The sequence below is a fragment of the Pinus tabuliformis genome, chromosome 5_1 (assembly GCF_031772625.1).
Source record: "Pinus tabuliformis cultivar Carrire ecotype Pingquan chromosome 5_1, CPIR1, whole genome shotgun sequence".
In the NCBI taxonomy this organism is placed as follows: Eukaryota; Viridiplantae; Streptophyta; class Pinopsida; order Pinales; family Pinaceae; genus Pinus; species Pinus tabuliformis.
Window position 1 is genome coordinate 251461873 of NC_142305.1, and position 17368 is coordinate 251479240.

The 17368-nt window shown below is 34.7% G+C and overlaps 1 protein-coding gene across 1 annotated transcript; it reads right to left on the reverse strand.

Moving 5' to 3' along the window:
* Window positions 1-15172: 15172 nt before the first annotated feature.
* Window positions 15173-15817, reverse strand: LOC149164351 (uncharacterized). Its single transcript, XM_089429444.1, has one exon. The coding sequence runs from the start codon at window positions 15815-15817 to the stop codon at window positions 15173-15175; it is 645 nt and encodes a 214-aa protein (XP_089285570.1).
* Between the last annotated feature and the right edge of the window lie 1551 nt (window positions 15818-17368).

The window sequence follows — 17368 nt, forward strand, 5'->3', positions numbered from 1 at the left end:
CTTTGCCTCTCTCTTCTTCCCTCTCTCCCCCCCTCCATCTATATCTTTATTTCCCCTATATCTGAAATGTTTTCTTCCCGAAACTGTAAACTATTTGTAATTGCTAACATTCTTATTATTCCCATTTTCCATCATACAACATTGCTAATCACTTTGCATTTAAACGCGGTAATAGAAAATAATTGCCATTGAAAATGATTTGGGATTTAACACTCCATAAGTCACAATGATTGACTTTAGAGAAAACTACTATTAATATTGGAGAGCAAAAGAGACAAGGCATCATGTTTACTACAATAGCTTGAGCTATATATTTGAATGGTCTATGATTTCAACTACCCTTTTCATATGATCAATATGAAAAAATGGCAAAACTAATATGTGTGACAATAAGAATAGGAGAAGAAAATAGTTTTAGATTGATCACAGTGAAGATTGTTTGTAATTGACTATATTCTTATTATTCATATTTTTTATCATTCAACATTGTCACTTTGCACTCAAAATTTTTATTTCATCATTTTTCATCATTCAAGTTACTAATAGTCTCTCTCATCTCAACACATTGAGGTAACTAAGAAAATTTAAAATTAAATTGACCAAATTAATCTTAGGCATATTTAGCATATTTAAAATGATCAAAATAATTAGATGCTCAACAAATTTTGTATGAATTTAGAAAGAATTCTTCGGCGAAAATCACAAGGAATGTCATTTGTCGACACGTTTCGAACTAACCAGTGTGGTTCATCATCAGGACAAGTTGAAGAATAGATCCAGCTTAGCATGTTTAAATAGCTAGAGCAGAGACACCAACGGTTACCTGGGCAAGAGGTTGACTCAAGGAGCAAGGTCAAATTTAGTTGAATTAGGTAAAAAATAAATAAATAAATAACCAAATATATAAATGATAAATTATAATATAATAATGAAAATATATCAAATATAAATTTAGTTACATTAGGTGTAAGAAAAATAATAATAAATTATTTATTTAATATATAAATGAGGAATAATAATAAACTACTTATTTCTTAATTAAATTAATAAATAAAAATAAAATAAAAATATATAAAATTTTTATATAAAAATATAAAATTTAGTTATATTAGGTGTAAGAAAAATAATTAATTTATTTAATATATAAATGAGGAATAACAATAAACAACCTATTTATTAATTAGATAAATGAAAAAACATATAAATTAAAAAATATAATAATAAAAGTAAATAAAAAAATATAAAAAAATATAAATTTAGTTATATTAGGTGTAAGAAAAATAATAATAAATTATTTATTAATATAAAAATGAAGAATAATAATAAACTACTTATTTATTAAATAAATAAATAAATGAAAAAATTAATAAATATAATAGCAAAAAATAAATTAATTATTTAATTTATAGAAATGAAAGGTATCATTAGTAAGGTAAATACATTCATATTTAGTTATATTAGGTATAAGATAAATAACCAATTGAAGAATAATAAAACTAATAAAACATTAAATTTATTAAATAAATAAAAATATAAACGAAGAATTAAAATAATAATAAATTATTTATTTATTTATTAAAAAGGAATAAATATATAAATAAATGAAAAATGAAAAAATATAAATTAACAAATATAATAGTAAATAAATTATCTATTTAATTTTTATAAATGAAAAAATAGAAATGGTATCATTAGTAAGGTAAAAATTAAAGGGAGGAAGTTACGCACCGGGTTAATTAGTTAGGATCAAATAATCCAATAAATAAAAAAAATAGGAAGAGGAAATAAGGATTAGAAAATAAAATAAATTAATTATAGTTAGTTAAAGGTTAATACAACTAATAATAATAATAATAATAATAAAAATAAATAAATATTAATAATAAAGCAGTTAAAAATAAATAAATAATAATAATAATAAAAATAAAAATATAATAATAATATTAATATAATAATTAATGAATAAATAGAAAATAATAATAATAATAATAATAATAATAAATACATAAACAATAATAGTAGTAAAATTGATAATAATAATAATAATAATAATAGACAAAACTAAATCCTAAGGAGGAGGGAGGAAGCCAACTAGGAAGAGAGAGCAGGGACCCAACATCTACTAACTTTCCAGCCATCGTCTCTATTAAGATTGCTAGGCCTCTTTTCAATCTCAAGCGGTTCCCTAAACTTACGATGATGGAAATGCGAAACCCTAGCAATAACACTAGCCTCCTCAATACAAACATGATGACTAGTTTTTTCAGCATGTTCGGCTAAAGCAGAAGACTTAGCTCTCCTATGCTTAAGGTCCGCAGCATGCTCGCTAATCCTTTGATTGATGGAGCGACCGGTCTCCCCAATATAGGGGGTCCCACAGGAACAAGGGATCAAATAAACACCTTTCATATCCTTAGGGTCGATCGGATCCTTTACAGATCTTAGGGACCCACGAATGGTGTTCAGGGGCCTGAAGGTCACAGGGATACTATGCTTCCTGAGAATCCTTCCAATTCTGTCAGTGGTCCACTGAACATACGGAAGAAGGACACCCGGAGTCCGCTCCTTCGGTTCCCTCTTAGTCAGAGAATTCTTAGAAGCCTTAAGAAAAGCCCTCTGACCCAAGAACCTACTATAACCATTCTCAACAAAGACATCAAGCAGATGTGATTTTTCTTCCTCAAAGCTCTTTTTGTCAGAGATTCTTAGGGCCCGAGTGGCAAGGGTATTGAGGAAACCCAACTTTTGAGCCGGGAAATGGTGGGAATTGGCATGAAGATACTGCTCCGTATGAGTTTTCTTACGAAAAACCTGATGGGCGAGGGAACCATCACTATTCTTAGAAATAAGAATATCCATAAGACAACCATCAACTTCCTGCTCTTTAGTGAACTTAATGGCTGAGGATTGACTGTTGAGATGATCAAAGAAGAGATCAAGCTCAACCTGCCCATGAGGCCATATGACATTGGTGTCGTCCACATACCTTCTCCATAGCTTAGGCAAGAGCCGAGAAGAGCGAAGAGCCTTGGACTCAAAATCTTCCATAAACAGATTAGCAACAACAGGGGAAAGGGGGGAACCCATCGCAACCCCACAGGTTTGCTCAAAGAACTCACCTTCAAAACAGAAAAAGGTGGAAGTGAGACAGATCTCAACCAACTTGGCTGTGTCAGGATCTGTTAGACGATGGATCACCTCCATGGCTTCATTAATAGGGATGCAAGTGAACAAGGAGACAACATCGAAACTCACCAGAATGTCCCCAGGATCAAGCTTAACGCCCTTGAGCTCCTCAATAAATGAAGCAGAGTCTTTTACGAAGGACTCTGTTTTACCAACCAAGGGTTTAAGCTTTAACGCAAGGAACTTAGCCAGAAGGTAGGTAGGACCCCCAATGGTGTTTACGATAGGCCTTAAGGGGGCACCTTCCTTATGAATCTTAGGGAGACCATAGATTCTCGCACACAAATGAAACCAACCTAGATCCATCTTAACATCAGAATTATCAAGTGCCGAGAGGGATCAATTCTCTTGAGGTGTAAACATTTCCTCAAGTTTTGCACTTAAAAAAGAGGTTTGCACCTCGAGAGATTTGATCCCTCTCAATGCTTGATAGATCCAGGGTTAAGATGGATCTAGTTCGGTTATAAAGAAGTACATGCTCTTAACCATTAAGTCCACATGTTAATCAATGTCACTATGTACACCATATTTATGAATCTTACTATGTTATTTTTAACCTGTCTTTTAGCTATACCCACATTTTTTCCAATATTGATCATATTATAAAAGTTAAAATCAACTATTCAAACTTCTAATGCAACTTTCACCTAAATAAGGACCTTCTTATTCAATTAGTGAATTTATTTGAAACAACTTGGAAGACATAATATATAGAGTTTGGATTAGTCATAGTTAATGGAGCCTTACCCAACGAAACCAATCTCGGGGATATTCTTATTTCATATGTCAAGGACATTATTAAGTATGCTATGTGAGTAACTAAACCTTTTATAATTTGTTTTGAGATATTCTTGTTTCATATTTAAGGATATTGTCAATTATGCGATGTGAGTAACTTTTTGTAATTTGTTAACTAGATTTATTTTGATTAGTTAGGAGAAATGATTGTTATCCTCGTCACTCATTGTAAATCTTTACAAATAACATATTAAGTTTATATTAAGTATATTATTTTAATGCTTTAAAAAAAAACCTTGAACCTTGGAAAAAAAATATTTTACCTTTGGCATATTATTATTAATATGCATAGTTATTTGAAGAAACAAAAAACACTTTATATTTTGTTTAATACTTTGTTTTCTATCTATTATAAACATTATTTTGATACTTCTATGAGAACCCATCTACATTTGTACTTTGGAGTACAAACAAAAATAAAATTACATTTTTTTTCTTATTTGCATGATAAAAACTACAAAGTTAATTGATTTAAGTTGGTTACATTAAAAAAATGTGTAAAAAGGGGCATTGAAGATGTTTACTACTAGTCTTTTTGCATTACATAAAATTACTAAATCAAATTATTTTGCACTATGATAATGCAGATAATTTTTAATCATACTCTAAGGTAATTAATTGAAATCAATGTGATAAGTTATTATTAGATTTAATCACAAATTTTTAATTTACCGGTGTTGAAATTAATGTACCAATATATTGTAATTTAAATCAATGTGCTAGGTTATTTTTTAATGTTATTGTTTAAAGTTAATCACGATTTTTTAATATATTATTGTTGAATTTAATGCACTAAATCATTTTTAATGTACTAGTTTGAAATTAAGTATCAAATGTATTCACAATGTATTGTTATGCATAACAATATACTTGCTATGGAATCATTTTGCATTGTTATTAAATAAATGCACTTTATCTATTTGCAAATCACACTCAACATTAAAGGAAGCTATAATAAACTTAGAATTAGAATAAATATCTCAAATGTTAGGATTGTATAATGATATCTCAATCTATAATGAAACATAGGAATCCAAACATTAGGGGAATTTTAAGGTCTAAAATGGGCCTCATAAAGAAAATAATAAAATAAGAAATATGATTTTTAAGGAAAAACAAAGAAAAATACTTTGTTATTGTACTTTTAGCTTATCTCCTTATAGGTTTACTCAAATGTCAAGTGTAGGCAATAGTTGGATGCAAAATTTGATTCCGCATCCAATGAGTATCCACTTTGCATACCTTTGAGTACAACCACATAAAAAATAAAATGAAAATACATGAAAAACATATTTATTTATAAACTTTTAAAGGATTTTTTTTTAATTGTATTTTTAGCTTATCTCCTTATATGTTTTCTCAATCTCAAGTGTAGGCACCCGTTGGATGTGTAATTTAATTCTTCTATTCCTAATGAGTAATATTTTCATTTTTTTTGGTGTGGGTCTACTAAAAAATATGTGGAGTTAGTGCTTTTGGATGTAGAATATTATATCCAATGGGTGCCTACACTTGACATTTGAGTAAATATATAAGGAGATAAGCTAAGAATAAATAAAAAAATAGTTTTCTTATTTTCCCTCTAAAAGTATTTACCCATGGGGATAATATCATCATTTTGAATCATATTGGTTCTTTTGAAGTTTAATTTGTTAGTACATTTTTGTTTTGAGACCCATTTTTAACATCAAAATTCCCCTAATGATAGAGCCTTGCAACTTCTATGGGACTACAAGCTATCATTGATTCAAAATGTGCCTTTTGGGTTTTAGAGGTTGAATAAATGGGTCAAATTGTAAGTTATAATAGAGTACGACTAGATCCCAAGAAAGTTGTGGCTATCCAACATTGGCCCCACGCTAGGACCCTACAGAGCTTGCATGAGTTCTTAGGACATATGAGCTACTATAATAAGTTTGTGAAGAATTATAGAAACTGTGTTGCTCCCTTGACTACTAAAAAGAAATTCCTTTGTATGGGGGATGTAGTCAAGTGGGCCTTCTCAATTGTAAAGGATTCCATATGTTCTACTCTAGTAGTAACAATGTAGTATGGGATAAATCAATAGGTTGAGCAAAATCCCAAGTGTTGTAGAGGTATTTGCATCCACACAACATTACAAATATGATTAATGGTTAGAATAAAACACAAGCATAACTTGTAGGATCCAAATATGAATGAACTGACATGCAAGTAATCAAACACATAAGAGAAACAAAGTGAATGAGAATCAAACTCTTTATTACCAATGAAGTAAGTGTTTGATGGCCTATAAATGAGACGCAAAAGGGAATTATGTTGAGCCAGGGCAGTTTTCTTGAATCCCCTTAAGGAAGGTCCTTGTTGATCTCTTTCTCTTTCCCAATCAAGAATTCCATAAGCTCCTCCAATGGTGGGAAGCTTGTCAAGAGGTACTATTAATGCATGTAATAGCTTGAAAGTTGGAGGTATTCCTAGCAATATTTGGGCAAAATAACACTACTTTTCTTCTCTTATCCAAATGGTTACCCATGGCTCTTATTTATATGTTTTTCTCAAGCTTCTTTGAAATTGGTTCGTGGTGTGAATAATGCTCAAGCACATTGTGGTTTCCCATGCATGAGAGGGACACGATAAAATATTTGAGTTTCCAAAGTACTTATCATTAAATGTCTTAGAGCTCTAAATTGATGTAACTTATACAAGGCACTTTTCTTATAATGGGATATTCATCATTTCTTGTGCTACTCATTCATGAACTACCACTTTCTACGGATTCATGAATCTATCGAATGGAGAGTTGTGCGGATCACAAAAACATTGCATGGTGGCTTTATGTGGATGTAAAAGTACCCACTTCATAAAGTTTTTACAATTACTTCTGGGATACTAATTAATTTTCATAGATGACCTTAATCTTGTTGTATTTTCCTCATGTATTTTCAATATATATATATATATATATATATATATATATATATATATATATATATATTTGAGTAACTTATAAGGAGATAAATTGAAAAAATAATTACAAAAAATATTTTTATTTCCTTTCCTTTGAAAATTCATAACTCTTATTTATTATTTAGGAGGCCCATTTTACACCTCAAAATTCCCATAACACCAATTATTCATGTATTATATTTTAAAGTTACATTGCATTCCCACTTCCATTGTCTCATATTAGGACACCCCATTTACTATAAAATTTTGGCAGGGGCTATTTAAACTGTATTTAAGTGCCTAGTTGCACATGTGATCAACAACAACTTATAAATGTATTTTCCAAATACTTCACTTTTAAAAAGCCACAATAATAGGCACAATGGTTTCCCTTTGCAGAATGGTTGCACAATACCACTTATCATGTACTTACCAAAATTACACAATATAAAGTTATATATTGTCAACAACCCTTTTTAATGATTATTTATTTACTAGAAACCTCCAAGGTTAATGTAATGGATAGCACACTTCACACTAGAGAAGCCATTCTCCATACACTTAAGGATAATTTGGTTATGGATCATTTATAGAATTCTTTTGTAGAGTTGGATCAGGTGTTTCTTTGCTTTAAACCCTATAATAAAACATCACTCAAAGATAAAATACAATATAATCTAGGATCAAAATTTTATGGACCTTATAAGATCATCAATCACATTAGATAAGTGGCCTACAAGGTAACTCTACTAGTCCACTACAAGGTTCGTCCAATCTTGCATTTGTCTTATCTAAATAAGGTCATGGGATCAAATTGCAAGACACAAACCAACTTACTAGAACTTGATGAAGTTCTATTTGGCTTTAGACATAAGCAACATTGGATACCAAAGAGCATCAATTATGCCAACACATTGCTTGAGAAGTGTTAATCCCACGGAAATATATGCAAGCAAAAGAAGCCACATGGGAACTGACAATGACTCTGCAAAAATTCCTTGCCTTTAGGCCTAAGGGAAATACTACTTTTGGAGTGGGGTGGAAAATTAGGTTCATACCCTAACTTTCCTACTTTAAGCCAATGAGGAGTTAGTCAATCTATGTATGTAGTCATAGTCTTTAAATAATTCCCATTAGATAATAGTAGATAGTAATTAAATAATGTAAAAGGGTTTTGTTTATTAAATAAGGCATGTTAAGTAATTGGTACTCATTAATAAAGGGACCACAAGTAATTAGGGTTTTGTTATTGAGAATCTGTTTAAAGAGCTAGGAGGCCATGGAATATTTTGTCAAGTATTGTTGTATTTGAAGCTTTGCTCAAAGAGAGTTTACCCCACCTTAAGAGGCAACTGAACATTGGTTTCTTCTTCTGAATATCATACTACAAATGCATGTTTCACATATTTTACCTTATTTCTCTCTCATGTCTAGGTTTTCACATTTATAATCTATTTATACCTAGTTTGTTTTCCAAGTATAAGGGTTAAGGAACACAGCATCAAAGCTACCAATAAAAGAATGCCATGTGTTAATAGGAGGTGAATTATTTTCATCTCGAATAAGGGCTATATATTGCATGACTAGCCTACCATCAATGAGTTAGAATGTGAATAATTGATATAATTTGATACCAATTATCTTGGACTCAACATCCAAAAGATGTGGTTCCACAAAGCTCTTGAAGTAAAAAGAATCATCAACTAATGTGGGAAATAGGAATTGGGATTCTCGCATGTCATATAAGTATCCATAATCTTTGATAGTGAAAAATGTCTTTTCACTTTAATTTAATTGATGACCTCCCATAAGTTCCATCTACGCCTTAATGTGTGTGTCCAAAGCAAAGGAAGTCAACCTCAATAATGTCAAACACCCTCCTTGAGTTATACTAGAAAACTGTTTTGAAAATGTCATACTAAGATTCACGCATTTTGCATTTAAAAACAACCCCAACTTGTAAAAGGAACCTCCTCTAACAAAAAACCACTATAAAATCTTTGTCCAAGCAAATAGGCTTACAGATAGAACACAACACTAATAACATACCAATAATCATTTTCACTTTTGGAAGATATAAGATAAAGTACTAAATAGAATCCACACATATAACATATAAAAAAATAACTTAATTAAACAATGATAAATAAATCATACCAATAACCAAAGCATTCCTAACATAACCATCCATGCCAAAAGATATAAAAGTTTATGGTGGGAAACAACCTAACAACTCAAGACGAAAATCCCATTGTTGGAAGAGTGGAGCAAATTTTAGATCAAAATTAGTACAAAGAACCAAGACATAATTGCAATTGCATAGATGCAAAATACAATATGCAAAATACATCTAATGCACTATCAAAATTGCCAATGAGTCATTTGACAAGGTTAACTTTGATTAAATACTCTTTAAGTCAATTGGTTGATAAAGTTAAAATTGATTAGAATACTTTACTAGTCTAATACTTATTAGCATTTTCTTATAACTTCAAGGTTGTGTTTACACATAATTTAATACTTATTAGCATTGATTATAACTTCAAAGTAGTGTTTGAACATAACACTCTCTAACCCTGGATGATTTCATAGTCTCTTGACTATGTTGGTTTGTTTGATCAAAATTGGCTTTCTTAGGCTTATGGGGTTATTTCTTTGGGTAATTTTGTTTGTCTAATTATGACATCTATCATTTGCTTTTCGAAAAATTCTCATAGTTATGTGAACTTATTTTTAAGTTCATTAGTTTTTCCACTACCATATTGTAGTGTTTTGCCTTAAGAGTAAGAATGAACCCATCTTGTATCATGAACAACTTCTCATATTCATGCCTTGTAATAGAAGTACTTTCTTCCCAAACAAGAATATATTTGTTAATGCATCTCTCATCTAATATTGAGTTATTTTGGATACTTGAGTGAAAGGTGTGTTCCACTTGAGCCACGACTTTATTGAAAAGTTTCTCTAATTGTAATTAATAGATACTAGTGCAACCATATAAATTAAATGGCTACTAAATTTTGATAGGCATCAATCCACCATAATCATCAAAAAACTCATTTTAGGATACATTTAAATTTGCTAAGATCAAAAAAATCATAAAAGTATGCATTGCTACAATACCATGGTTTGTCAATACCACATGTCCAAAAAACATAGCTCATTTCATATGGCACTAGTTTATATGACATTTTTTAATTAATCAACATAATTAAAAGGGAGAGAATGACATAACTACTTTGGAGATAAACATTAACCATGATGAGAATATTTTAGAATATTACATGGAGATTAAATCCCTACCATCTACCTAAAAATTTTTGATAATTAAATTAAAATTTTGGAATTCGTGTCCCAAAATAGATTTGAATATAATTAGAGATATGTTTAGGTATAATTAGAGATATTTCCTTGCTGCTAAAGACACTTCTATAACCCAATATAGTATAAATATAATTATCACATGGGTAACTGTTACATTATTATTGACTTGAAAAAAATCACTTATAACAAATAATAATGGTAATACAAAAATGAAAATATTTGTATATGTATGAAAGAGAAAGATTTGATATGTACACATAACATAGGCACTACTATATAGAAAATGAAAAGAGATGATCAAATTTATACTTAAGTAAAAATAATATAAATATAGTATTTAACTAGAAATATGGTTTGACCTAAATATATCTTTATCTTAACAAAATCAAATTGTAATTTTTTTTTTTCACAAAATCGGCTGCTGGATGTATTCAAAAAAAGAAAGGGAGACTAAGCTCTAGTGTTACAAGAGAAGAGCTCATAGGATGAGCTTGCAGCTGAATTACATTGAAGCATTCCGCTGAAATGCTTTCATATTCAATTTGAAAGGCTCTAACACAAGTGTAAATTCGGACAAACTGAAACAGAAGCAAACTGACTTTACAAAACATCTAATCTATACTTATGTGACTGATCTGTCGAGCAGTGGAGTCCTCCAGGTGGCTGTCAGCTTCTGCGATCTTTATACTAGAGGAACTGGTACTTGGGGCGTTGATCTTATCCATCATATACTTGAGAATATCAACAAACTCCTAAATGTGTGCACTGGTATTTGTTAGAGCGTTGAATTACTCCTGTAGAGAAGAGATACGATGAAGGAAGAGGTTGAGATCGGCCTCATATTTGGCTGTGATTATCCTTGTAGCAGCTTCAATTTTTTCATCCAAGAGACGCTGATGCATTCTGACTTGCTCAAGTTCAGCTTGTAAGTCACGACAATGAAGACAATCTTCACTGCGGTCCATCCAAAGAACTTCAAAACTGGCCTGGAGCGGCTCTGAAAGAAGGCTCCGACAAGCTGTAGCAACGACTAAGGGAACCCAAAGGAGGATCAAAATAGCAGGGGAGAGAGCTGAAGGAGGTCTCAGAAACTCGGAGACAGAGCTAAAGGAAATACCAGACTTTAAGGCAGAGGCTAATGCTGAGCGTGAGGAAGCATGAATGAGCAAAAAAGGAATGCGATGAGGCAAGATGACGATCCTTGTCAAAGCAGAAAGGAAGGATCGGGCGGTAAGGAGCCTGTGAAATGAAGCGAAAACAATAATAGATATCATAAGCTAACCAAGGGAATGAGAGCAGAGGTCAACGAGCATGAAGATGGGGGCTTGCGGATGAAGGGGAAGCTTCCCGAAATAAATAACAGGCGGGCAGAGACCCATGAAATGCCGGATCACGTGAAAGGAGCTTGGGCGTTCACGGATTTCACAGGAGTAGCTTAGATTCAGAGGTACAGCAAAATCTGCAATGGGATACAAAGGGATTTTTGGCGGATTGCGACAAAGGGCCTCGGGATTACTGTGGATTTGGTCGGGGCACACTTTGACAGAAACGTGGGTCATTTGATATAAACAAATTAAACCAATCATGAAAATCAAGGGAGGAATTGGTGTAAGTCTTCATTGTTATAGAGAATGCTTCTTTTGGGTTGAGAGCAAGCTTGACTAGCCCGTTTGTCAGCTTCTCGGTTGATGGATCGAAGAATGTGATAGAATTGGAATTCCTGATCATGGGTTATCAAGACTTTGCATCTACTGATGGTTTGCTGCAAGAAAATATTGGAAGCTTTTCACTTGTTGTTCATTAAATTAATAATGATGGCAGAGTCACCGAAGATGAGGGCTTTTTGATTCCCTGAGCCTGTAACTGAAGAATGCCTTGATAGAGGGCCAAAGCCTCGGCTCTATTGTTTGAGAGGATCCCCAATCCCCATTCAAAGGAGACTAAGGGTTCACCAGAAGGATTGAAGATAATGCCCCCTACTCCCGCTACTCCCGGATTTGATTTAGAGGCACTGTCAAAGAACAAGGAGTGGGAGTTACTTGAGCGAAGCCAATTGTTGAAGTCGTCCTGCTTTAATCGAATTTTCCATCTGTGACTATTAGCTTTGCCCAGATTGCTGCAGGTTTTCACTGCTGGGGGGATACTAATCTTGTCTATTGAATTTCTTATGAAATCTTTTCCTCAGCCCATAGACTTGTTATGTCAATTTTTTTAGTGATCTTAGAAGCAATAGTTTCGATCACCAGACTTTTTGCCTTGATACAAAGATGCCTGATTGAAGTCTCTTTGTCTCTAAATATCATGCTGTTCCGAGCAATCTAGATCCCATAAAAGAGCAAATGGGAGGGCATCCCACACTCTCTTAGTAGGGTTATGTTTCATGGGTTGCCAGGGGTAATTTCTTTTCCAATTATTTAGAGCTTCTCCAATGGATTGCTGAGGATTCCAGATGGGGGGTGCGGAAGGATTGATGCTACTCCAACAAGAGACTGCAAAAGGACATGAGATAAAAATATGTTATATAGACTCCTCTGCTTCTTGGCAATTAGGACATCTGGAGGGTCCAACAATACCTCTTTTTTTAAGGTTCTCTGTAGTGAGAGTTTTTCCTTTCAAGAGAATCCACATGAAGAATTTTACCTTAGGAATTGCTTCTGATTTCCTTAAAGTCTTCCAATGTATCCATGTTGGCGCTGGGTGTTCCTTTCTGTTTAAATAATCATAGCCTGCTTGAATAGTGTAGCTGGTGCCTGTGGGATCCCATCTAAATTCATCCTTGTCGTTTTTAAAAGTGGGGCAATGTTGTGCAGATGTTTACAAAAATTGTCAAAGCTGCCTTTGAGGCGTTGAGGGATGGGAGGAAAATTCCATCGCATCCAAGCATGGGTTATTGCATCCCATTGAGAAATTTGGTCTAAATTGCATATCCCTTTACTTTGGAGGAAGAGAATTATTGAGTCCATACCTGGGAGGCTGTTGATTGGTGGATTTCCCATGATTTTATCAGTGCCGATGTTGACTTTCTTACCTCCTTTAGGCACCTTGGAAACGTTTTGCGCCATGAATGTGATGGATTTTTTACCTAGCTTCCAAATCTTTGTGTAGTTTCTGTTGGGAATCTCAGTCGCAAGCAAATGTTGCCTTGGTTGGCTGAGGTATTTTGCCTCCAAGACTTTTTTCTACCAGGATGTTTGGTTTTCCATGAGTCTCCATATCAACTTTCCGCCAAAGGCTAAATTCATGAGAGTTGGGGATCTAATGCCAAGTCCTCCTTTCTCTTGGTTTTGGATGACTTGTTTCCATCCAACCAAGTTGAATTTTTTCCTCTCGTTTTTCCCTCCCTACCAAAGAAAGAATCTGAGAACACTGTCCATTTTGCGGAGAAAAGAAGCTGGAGCTTGTGCCAGGGAAAATTAGTAAAGGGGAAGAGAGGAAAGGCCCGATTTGAGGAGCACCAGCCGTCCAGCTGGATTGAGCCATGAAGTTCCCCACTTCTGGACTTTTCTTTTCATTTTGTCTAAGGTTAATTCCCAAACATCTACCCTTGCATTCCCTATACTCACCGACATTCCTAGGTAGCTGAAATCGTCCCAATTTAACTTGCAAGGAACACCAAATATGGTGGAAATGCTTTGAATGTTTTGAGCTGAAGCATTCCATCCATAAATACAACTTTTGAGATGGTTAATCTAGCCCCCTGAGTATCTCATGAATTGATCTAGCAAGGATTTGAATCTTCGAGCTATGATTGTAGTCGCCCCACCCAGCAGCAGAGTATCGTCAACAAATTGGGAATGATTGATGTTTTTCACTCCATCTTCAAATTTAATACCAGTGATGAGGCATGCCTGCCTCTTGTGGTCAAGCGCACAGCTGAATGACTCTGCCATTAAGAGGAAAAGGTAAGGGGATAAGGGGCAGCCTTGTCTTAATCCTCTTGAGGATCGAAAGGAAGGTCCAGGTCTACCATTGATAAGAGGAGAAATCCAAGGCCCAGAGATACAGGCTCTTATGATATCAAGAAAGGAGGAAGAGAAGCCCATTTTCTGGAGAACCGCAAAAAGAAAAGAATGCCTTACACTGTCGAAGGCATTGGCCAAATCCAATTTCAGAATGAAGCCCTTTTCATTCCTGGAATGGCTAGAATGAATGGCTTCCTGAACCAAGAGAATGGAGTCTGAGATTTGCCTGTTAGCCATAAATCCTCCTTGGTTTTCAGAGATTAACATCGGCAGGAGAGGTTTGAGATGGGAAGCAAGGATTTTGGTGAAGATTTTATAGGAAGAGTTGCATAATGATATTGGCCTGAAGAGGGAGAAATTAGAGAGGCGGTTCTCCTTTGGAATGAGGGCCAAGTGTGTTGAGTTTGTATAGCCTCCTATTTTGCCTTTTCTCAGTATCCATTTGAAGTATTTTATGAGATCCTTTTTTATCAATTCCCAATATTCTCTATAAAAACATATTGGGAAACCGTCCGGTCCGGGTGTCTTGTTGGGCTGAAGGCACCAAATTGCTTCCTTAATTTCTTCCTCTTTTATCTCTTTTGTCAACCTTTTGTTTAAGTCTGTTGTGATTTTAGTTGGCAAATGCTGCAAGAGGTCAACATAGAGTTCTTCCTCCCCTGTTTCAGTTAAGAGCTCCTTGAAATGGTTTGAGGTAGCACTTTTGATGGTTGTTTGATCAGTGTGTTGGGTCCCTGCATTGTCTATGATGGTTGTTATGTTGTTTTTAATTTGCCGAACAATGGCTTGCTTATGAAAGAAAGAGGTATTCTTATCTCCGCTTTTCAGCCAAGTCTGCCTAGATTTTATACGCCATTTTTCTTCCTCCTCTCTTTTGATACTGCATAACTGATTGTAAAGATTTTCTTCTTGAATCTTTTCATCCTGATGATACTCTTGATTTTCTATTGCCCAGTGAAGGTCTTCAATTTTTGTTTTCACCTCTCGTTTTTTTCCTCTGGTTCATTATATTGCGTTTTTGCCCAATTTTTGAGCGCTTTTTTCACATTTTTTAATTTGTTTTCCCATATAAAGCCTGGAGATCCTTCAACATGTTGACCCCAGGTTTGCTGAATCAGACTTTTGGCTGCTTGATAATCGCTCCAAATATGATTGTATTTGAAAGGAAGAGGCCCAAGAGGGCAGTGCGAATCAATAGCTAAAGTAATTGGATAGTGATCTGAGACAACAAAGGGCAGAATGGTGGCGTTGACAGCTGAATAAGTGGAAAGAAAGGAGATATTAACCAGAAACCGATCTAGTCTCTCCATTATATTGTTGCTACCCAATCTGCGATTACTCCAGGTGTATTTTTGGTTTTTTGGAATGATGTCGATCAGATCACCGTTTTGCATTATGGTTTCCAGCTGATTTCTAAATGGGTCTGGAGTGAAGCTGCCCCCACGTTTTTCATTGGCATGTAATATTAAATTTAAATCGCCCCCTAAGATGATGTTGTTGTTGTCTTCTTCTAATATGTTCTTGCTGAGAGAATCCCAGCAAACTTCTTTGTCCCTGTAATGGCTAGGGGCGTACACATTGAAAATTACAATCTGCTGTTTGCTCTTGTTGTTCCTCAACATTGTCTTTATCCAATGTTGTTCTATTATTTCAGCTTCACTTTTCCACTCTTCCTGGCTCCAAATAGTAGTAATCCCGCTTGAGGCCCCTCTAGATTCACATTTACATCCTTTATAGCACTTATGATGGCCAATAATCTTGTTAATTTCTGACTTTCTCTGTTTTGTTTCTTGCAATAAGATAATGGATGGTTGCTCTTGATTTATAAGATCCTTTAGGGCGTTGGTTTTGGAGGGGTGCCCAAGTCCCCTGCTGTTCCATGAAAGAATTTTAATCATTTCAAAAGTGTGATTCGAGGAGTTGCTCTCCCTCCCTTATATTTGCTTGTTGTTTCTTTATCTATTGAACTTGTATGTAAGACTCTATAGGATTTTGGAGTCCTAGAGCTATGTCTTTTTGCGCGTTCTCATCCCTATGCTGTTTGGAAGACTTTCTTCCTGGCTTCTTTTGACCATCTAGAGAGGGCCCCTGATCCTTGGAGTTACTTCAAGTGATTCTAGGAGGGAGTGGATCTGATGGGAGGGAGGAGGGAATGATCATGGAATGGGGGGAAGAGGGAGGTTCAGATTGATTCAAGGGAGCAGGGGAATCTTCAGGAAGGGAAAGGGGTTGGAGGAGGGAGAAGAAGGAAGAGGATTCAGCTGGGGCCATAAGATTGAGGCAGTTGAGGGGAAGAAGGAAGAGGGGACGAGGGCAAGGGGCAAGGATTATGTGAGATGGGAGGCTCATGAGTGGAAGGTCCAACTTCATTGGGTAGTTTGTGGCTAGGGGTTGTTTTTTTCTTTTTGACCATTTCCCATTGCTCTTCTTGCGGATTATTATCAACATTAGAGAGCTTAATACAACGATGAGCAAAATGACCATACTCGTGACATACCTTACACTTGAAAGGGATCTGCTCATAGTCGAGTTGCTAAATGTGAGACCAGTTGTCAACTTTAAGCTTAATGGCCTTTGGAAGACCTTTACCCAGATCAAATTCAATGCAAATATGGGCACAAGACTGCATATTATCTCTTGGCTCGCTACGATCAATGTATTTCCCGACCGCATTTCCAATGGCACGAACTGATTCGTCCCCCCAGCAATGCAGTGGGAGGTGAGGGAGACAAACCCAAACACGGACCGCATTAGGGATATCCAGCTTCGGGTCGAAGTCCGGTGTCCATTTGTTTAAGTACAAACCTCTGGAATCCATGAAGTAAGGTCCATTGCGAAAAATCAAATCCTTGTCTTCCTTTGTCTCAAAATGAAAAGTGAAGTAACCCTTCCCATAAAATCTGATAGAAATTTTCCCTTGAATTTTATCTGTCCAATTCCTTTCCACCCACCTCTGAACAGTTTTTGGTGAGGGCCAGAGACCTGTAAATTGCCCTATAAGTCCTTTTTCCGCCAGAGCAAGAGCAACCATTCTGGGCAAAGTAGGAGGGAGAGAGACTTCCTGTAACCCCTCGATTTTTTTAACAAACTTGGAAATCGAAGGGCGAGCACGCTGAGGAGGTAAGGAGTTTATCAATGCCGAAAATGCTTGCTGTTGTGCTGCCTCCTCTGGT

Coding starts and splice junctions, on each gene's coding strand:
- LOC149164351 (XM_089429444.1), bottom strand. CDS start 15,817: ATGTTGAGGAACAACAAGAGCAAACAGCAGATTGTAATTTTCAATGTG.